The sequence below is a fragment of the Orycteropus afer genome, unplaced genomic scaffold, assembly GCF_000298275.1.
Source record: "Orycteropus afer afer isolate SDZICR_OR568_19922 unplaced genomic scaffold, OryAfe1.0 scaffold00072, whole genome shotgun sequence".
Classification (NCBI taxonomy): domain Eukaryota; kingdom Metazoa; phylum Chordata; class Mammalia; order Tubulidentata; family Orycteropodidae; genus Orycteropus; species Orycteropus afer.
In genome coordinates, this window is record NW_006921659.1 from 4,052,819 (window position 1) to 4,060,311 (window position 7,493).

General features: G+C 39.8%; 1 protein-coding gene across 1 annotated transcript in view; it reads left to right on the top strand.

Annotated features, from left to right (window-relative positions):
• The window catches only part of SESN1 (sestrin 1), a 37,668-nt gene extending 30,448 nt beyond the window's left edge, over positions 1-7,220 (top strand). Inside the window, exons 7-10 of the mRNA XM_007940818.2 lie at positions 1,304-1,416; positions 3,921-4,111; positions 5,559-5,703; positions 7,134-7,220. Coding sequence (XP_007939009.1) covers positions 1,304-1,416; positions 3,921-4,111; positions 5,559-5,703; positions 7,134-7,220 — 536 coding nt within the window. The remainder of the gene's footprint in view (positions 1-1,303; positions 1,417-3,920; positions 4,112-5,558; positions 5,704-7,133) is intronic.
• Positions 7,221-7,493: the final 273 nt, after the last annotated feature.

Below are 7,493 nucleotides of genomic sequence, written 5' to 3' on the forward strand. Positions count from 1 at the left end.
AATGCCGAGGATATCAATCTTTATGCGTTCCATTTCCTTTTTGACAACTTCCAATTTTCCTAGATTCATACTTCGTACATTCCATGTTCCGATGATTAATACTATATTTACTTGAAACTCTTAACATGATGATCATCCAAAAAGGTTTAGAGCAGTACTGGAAGCATCAGAAAGGTGGTGATTGACAGGCCCTCTTTTTCTCATTCACTATTCCAGAATTAAGAAGCTCTGGTGGCACAGTGCCTAAGGCATTTGACTGCTAACCACAAAGTTGGTGGTTCAAACCCACCAGCCACTCCATAGAAGGAAGATCAGGCAATCCACTTCCATCAAGATTTACTGCCTTAGAAACCCAGTGGGGGTTTCTTTAAGTCAAAATTGACTCAGTGGCAGTGAGTTTAGTTTTTTTGTTTTAACCTAGAATTATTTCTAGGATCATTGAGCTGTTAGAGAGATTACATTGTATATTGTGTGGCACTAGTTTACAAGCAAAAATAGTCTAAGTGTTAACATTTGAAGCGTAGTAGTAGTAGTAGTAGTATGCTACCGTCAAGTCGGACCTGACTCACAGCGACCCCTCCTTGAGTTTCCGAGGCAGTATCACTACGGAAGTAGATTGCCCAACCTTCCTTCTGAGGAGTGGCTGGTGGGTTTGAACTGCGAGCCTTCTGGTTAGCAGTCAAATGCCTTAGGCACTATGCTACCAAAGCTTCTGGTTTAGAGCATAGCTGATGTTAATAAGTGTTATTATCACCTTTAAGATTATATAGCAGGATATTCATACTTTGAGTACAGCCTGTTGTTGTTAGTGCCCTCCAGTCAATATTCAACACATGGCAACCCCGTGTTACAGAGTAGTACTAACCCATAGGGTGTCCTAGGCTGTCATCTTTTCTGGAGCAGATTGCCAGGTCTTTTCTCCCACCAAGTTGCTGGTAGGTTCTGCCAACCTTTTGGTTAGCAGCTTAGCACTTACCTGTTGCCCCACAAGTGCTCCTAAGTACAACCATAGTATCCATATTATTGGGTGGGAACACAGAGGGACAAGAGGGGCTATAAAAGAGGTCTAAAGAAGTGAACCTGAATTTTTTTTATTATTATAGAGAAGCTGCTTTTAGTACATTTCATTTACTGCTAAGTTAGGTCATTCATTTTATAGTATTTTGGTTAATATTGGGTATTCAGTGTCAAAAAGAGGTATCCTGTTTTTACTTGTTATTGATGAAATTAATTTTGACTAGCATTATGTTTTTCCAAAGCTTTCTTTGGCTTTTTTTTTTTTTTTTCCTTTTAACTGTTTCAGATGATGAAGAAGTTACACCAGCAAGAGATGTATCTCGTCACTTTGAGGATACCAGTTATGGCTATAAGGATTTCTCTAGACATGGAATGCATGTTCCAACATTCCGAGTCCAGGTACAGTAGTCATTTGTTGGCTGTACATACCCATTGCTATGGAGTAATTCCCCACTCATGGTGGCCCCGCCTGTGCAGAGTTCACCTGCATTCCCTGGAGTGTTCAAAGCTTCACAGTTCAGAAGCAGATCACAGACTTTGCTTTTTCTTCTGGGTGGGTCAGACCAGCAGCCTTTTGGTTAGTAGTCAAGTACTTAACCATTTGTACCAACCAAGGACTCCTATATGCATATGATTCATTAGCAATATCTCAATTTGGCTTAAAATAATAGAGCCACCTGGACTTGAGAACTATCAAATGTTGCAGAAGGAAGTAACTTTCCTACATGCAAGCAGTTCCCTTGTATTTATTGTGTCATGAAAGTTCATAAATTAGATGCTCAGAATTCAAAACCCACTCACCCATACAACATAATCACAGTAGTAGTTAGTGTCTCAGGTTGGTGCACAAAAGTCATTTAAGTTTCATAATATAGCTAAACAATAAATACTAATTGTGCTAGAACCTAGCCAGCATTTATTGTATTGGTTTTCCTCCTCATCTCCTACCAAGCTCCAGAATTAACTGTTGTTAGATACTGGCAAGTCGGTTCTGATTCAGTGACCTTGTGCAAAACACTGCCTGGTTCTACACCATCCTCACAAGCATTGCTGTGTCTGAGCTCATTGTTACAGCCTCTGTGTCCCTCCATCTTGTTGAGGTCTTCCTCTTTTTCCCTGACCTTCTAACAAGAATGATACCCTTCTCCAGGGACTGGTCCCACCTGATAACATATCCAAAGTATATGAGATGAAGTCTCACCATCCTTACTTCTAAGGAGCATTCTGGTTGTACTTCTTCCAAGACAGATTTGTTTATTCTTCTGCCAGTCCATGGTATATTTAATATTCTTCACCAACACCATAATTCAGAGACATCAATTTTCCTTTGGTCTTCCTTATTCATTTCCCAGCTTTCACATGCTGGGCAGCAGATTTTCCCAATGCTATATATCAATTGAATTCTTGATTACTGCTTCCATGGGCATTGATCGTGAATTCATTTATCATGATGTGCTTATTGATCCAGTTGTGAGGATTTTATGTTAGAGTGAGGATGTTTGCTGTCCTGGTTGACAGCAGGTCTCCAAGGCTGAGTAACAGAAATGTTTTCAGTATACCAAACAGAAACTCAGAGGTGAAGGATATGCTTAAGTTAGGACTTTCAGAGAGAGTAAATTTTTTGTTTACTGCGTAATTTGGGTGACTTCTTACAGAAACTATAGAAAATACATGATGAAAATTATGGTATCTTAGTTCTCTTTAAAATATTAACCAAATGTTATTTGAACCAATGAGAAATTTTGAGGGTTGCAAACATAAATAAGTGTTCCTTCAAAATTCCTTAACACTTATTTCTTAGAGTGAATAAAGTTAGCGATGTAGGGAGTAGAATTATTATTGGTAGTACTCAGTTTCTTGAGTTCCCAAACCATTAGATTTGAAAAACACAATAAAATTTCCCCAGTGCAATTCTGCACATATGGAGTCGATGCAAACTTAGGGACCTGGTAGTCCTTCAGGATGCCAGGTTCCTTCTCTGTTTTTGCTTGTTGAGAGGAGCCATATCTCAGGAGCAACAGTAGTTATAGCGTCTTGTTGTTGTTGTTGTTGTTATGTGCTGTCGAGTCAGACCCAACTCATCGCGACCCCTCCTTGGGTTTCTGAGGCGGTATATCACTATGGAAGTAGATGCCCAACCTTCCTTCCGAGGAGTGGCTGGTGGGTTTGAACTGCCAGCCTTCTGGTTAGCAGTCAAATGCCTTAGGCACTATACTACCAGAGCTTCTTCATGTTATAGTGTCTAGTTCCACACTAAAAGTTGAGAATCATCAATTAGCAAATACAATCTATTCTATGCTCTAATTTTATGACTACTTCTAATCCATCAGAAGCATACTGTAGTTTAAATATATGTCTTAAATCTGTTGTGTGCATACATAGTCCAAGCATGCTGAAAAGCTGGAGACCTTTCCCCAAGCTGTCTCCTTATCTATTGGAAGCAGACCACACCCTGAAGCAGCTACTCAGCTGCTCCAGTAGATTCCATCATGGAGTCAATTACCAGCCTCATCATGGGTTATAACTACATCCACCTACCCAGCTGCTGAAAACCAGGCCAACCATGTTGACACATAGGTTAACTACCACAGAGACATTCTCCTCTTTCTATAGGGTCACTGTGAGTCAGAGTCAACTCGATGGGTTGTGTGTTTTTGTTTTGTTTTTTAGTTTATGTTAGGGAAGAGACCCTTGTGGTTTTTGAACTCACTGACTTACAAAACATAACCTTTTGCATGTTTCAGTATAGAATTTGAAAACATGAGACTGGAAGGCCAGTGAAGCTGGGAGATTATGGTGTTCTAGAAAGGCAGTGGATTCCAACTGCCAGTGATCTCACTGTACTGCGGAACCATACTTGGTCACATTTTAAGCATTCCCATTTCTTCTTTCCTTGTACCTAGGACTATTGCTGGGAAGATCATGGCTATTCTTTGGTAAATCGCCTTTATCCAGATGTGGGACAGTTGATTGATGAAAAATTTCATATCGCTTACAATCTTACTTACAATACAATGGCAATGCACAAAGATGTTGATACCTCAATGCTTAGACGTGCTATTTGGAACTATATTCACTGCATGTTTGGAATAAGGTTAGTCTTTCTTATGTTTATAAAGAGATACATAGTTTTGGCCAAATTATTCAGGTACTTGGAACACACACACAGATACTTACATGTTGTTGTTGTTGTTATTTGCCATCGAGTCAGCCCCGACTCATAGCGACCCCTCCTTGGGTTTCTGAGGCAGTATCACTATGGAAGTAGGATTGCCCAGCCTTCCTTCTGAGGAGTGGCTGGTGGGTTTGAACCGCCAGCCTAGATACTTACATACATATACTCAAAACCATCCCTTTCCAGTAGTTTATTTTTATGCTGCTAATGCTTTTGCTGCTGCTTAGTTTGTTTCCTCTCTCCTAACAAGGCGGGAGGGAGAGTCAGAGACATTGACAAGAGCTAAATGTCTGTTGCCTCTAGGAAGGGACAGAGGAGCAGGCAAGTTTAGACCATACATAAAGAGAGACAAAGTTTGTCACAACATATCTTTGGTATCTTTTCTCTATGTATCATCTTCTACCTCTGGAAACCCTTATTTCTGCCTTGTTGGAATGCAGTGCCCTTCTGAAGAGTACTTATTCATGATACTTCATCAGAACCCTCATGTCCTTGCTGTTAAATATTCAGCCACATTCTCATGCTGAATGAGAATGTGGGCATCATGTACCTACTGCCCGTTCATGCACACAAACCTGTGCGCAGTACTTTCTAGGTATTTTGACAGTCAGGCTTTCTCTTGCTGTGCATTTTACAGAGTTTGAGAATGGTTTTGTTAGGCTAATTACTCAGTTAGGCTCCTGAAGAGTTGTAGGACCAGCATTACAGGAGCTAGCTCCCTTTTCCACTGAAAACCAAGTAAGAGATTCCAGTGCCTGGGTGTTCCACAATACATCACCAGTGGGGCAAGGCAGACATGAGTGCCTGTAACCATCTTAACTTAGATCAGAGAGCCTCTCTTGAGAGTAGACACTGTGCAGCTGTCTATAGGCATCCTTCTTTCCAGGGCTACCCTCTCTTTATCACTCTGACCCCAGAAACTCATGGAAACATGAATTAAATCATTCTAATTATTTTTACTTACACTTTAATATACCTTATGTAATAGCACTGATAATAAATATTAGTTTGTTCATTTCTTAATTTCAGCAGTACTCATAAACTGTTTCCAGCATTTTTTCATCGCTATAAATATACACTATTGCTTGGGTCCCAGTGCTGCAGTGTCCCTATCAAGTTTCAGGAATGATTTTCTTGAACACTGGCAAACTTTCTGTTCCTCTGCCTGAGCTTTCTGTTCTTATCCCTTTAAATTCACTCTTTAACCCCGAGTTAAACATTGTAAAGCTATTTATTATCATTTTGGGGGACAGCTGCCAACACAAGGAGGGTAAAAGAATAGAGCACTTATTATTAATGTCTATACTTTTGTAAGAAGAAAAACTATACATTGAGAATATAATTCTTACTTTGTATTTTTAAACAGGTATGATGACTATGACTATGGTGAAATTAACCAGCTACTGGATCGTAGCTTTAAAGTTTATATCAAAACTGTTGTTTGCACTCCTGAAAAGGTTACCAAACGAATGTATGATAGCTTCTGGAGGCAGTTCAAGCACTCTGAGAAGGTACATACCTATTGTGCGTTGTTTAGTCAGTAATCTGGTAGTAGCTTTTATTTTCCTTTCAGCTAACTCAGTGTCTTTCAAATCCTTTCCATCACCCCTACTGACCCAAAGAAGAGCACTCCAGGACAGTATGCCAGGTTTGTCTTGGTGGGAAACCTCATTATGTTGCTAGAGTAAAAGAATAAAGACAGAGAAGAGAGGTGGGCTGGTTTATCTTGAGAGGTGCTGGCATGGCTGCCACTGATTAGGAGAAAGAAGAATGTTTTGCAAGAGACCTTTTTAATTGTGTATAGGTAGAAATGTCTGGTCTCTTTGAAAATTCTTCATAGAAGTTAGTAAAGGATGATTAGGTGGGGGAATCTGGTATTCTGAAAAAGCAGTGTCTACATTTTCTGAAATTTTAACACACCTTCAAGGAGAGATGTGATCAAACATACATGCACACAAACAAGGCATGCCTTATTTTGTTACACTTTGCTTTAATGCATTTTGCAAATACTGAATTTTTTACATATTGAAAGTTTGTGACAGCAAGTCTGTGAGCACCATTTTCCCAACAGCCTGTGCTCACTTTATGTCTCTGTCACATTTTGGTAGTTCTCACAATATTTCAAACTTTTTCATAATGCTATTGCATATTCTCTTACCTTGGTCATGTTGTCAGAAGGGACCAATCCCTGGAGAAGCATATCATGCTGGGTGAAATAGAGGGTCAGAGAAAAAGAGGAAGACCTTCAACCAGATGGATTGACACAGTGGTTGTAATGATGGGCTCAAGCATGTTGGCGATTGTGAGGACGACACAGGGCCAGGCCGTGTTTCGTTCTGTTGTACACAGGGTTGCTAGGAGTCAGAACCGATTCAGTGGCACCGAACAACAACGTTACATACTTAGTAGACTACCAAAATCAAAAAACCAAACCTACTGCCATCAAGTCAGTTCCAGCACATAGCGACCCCCATTGGGTTTCTGAGGCTGTAAATCTTTATAGAAATAGATTGCCCCATCTTCCTTCCACAGAGCAGCTAGTGGGTTTAAACTGCTGACCTTCTGGTTAGCAGCCACGCCTTATCCCCTATGCCACCAGAGCTCCAGTATAGTGTAAATGTAACTTTTATATGTACTGTGAAACCAAAAAACTTGTGTGATTTGCTTTATTACAATATTTGTTTTATTGTGGTGGTTTGGAACAAAACCATAATATCTCCAAGGTATGCCTGTAAATGAAAACTCAAAACACCTATCCAAAAGGAGTATCAGATAGCTTTTATTTTATTGAAATACTGATTTTCTATTAAACAAACCCAAGACTTTGTTTAAACTATTCAGTGACACTTTGAAAATTTACTTATTTTTGGTATTTATTAGATGCACTGAAAAACTGATTGTTTATAATCCTACATTTTATTATCTTTTGTTTTATATTCAGGTTCATGTTAATCTGCTTCTTATAGAAGCTAGGATGCAAGCAGAACTCCTCTACGCTCTGAGAGCCATTACCCGGTATATGACCTGATAGTTTTCTTCCATTAAAGATGATGGAATGATCAGCAGACAGTCTACAAGGGGAAGGTACTAAGCCCCAGGACCAATGGTAGATAAAAGAATTCAGAATCCATTGTGCCACAATTCCTTTAGTTTCTGCTGTTTTACTGTGGAAATGCCACTGGCGGCACGAGCAGTGAATGCTTGGCAGCTTCCTGGTTAGAGCTGTGAAGAAGGGCTGCCATTCACAGTATTTTGCTTTCTGACAGTACAAGAGGCTGTATAACTGTTTTAATACAGCAAA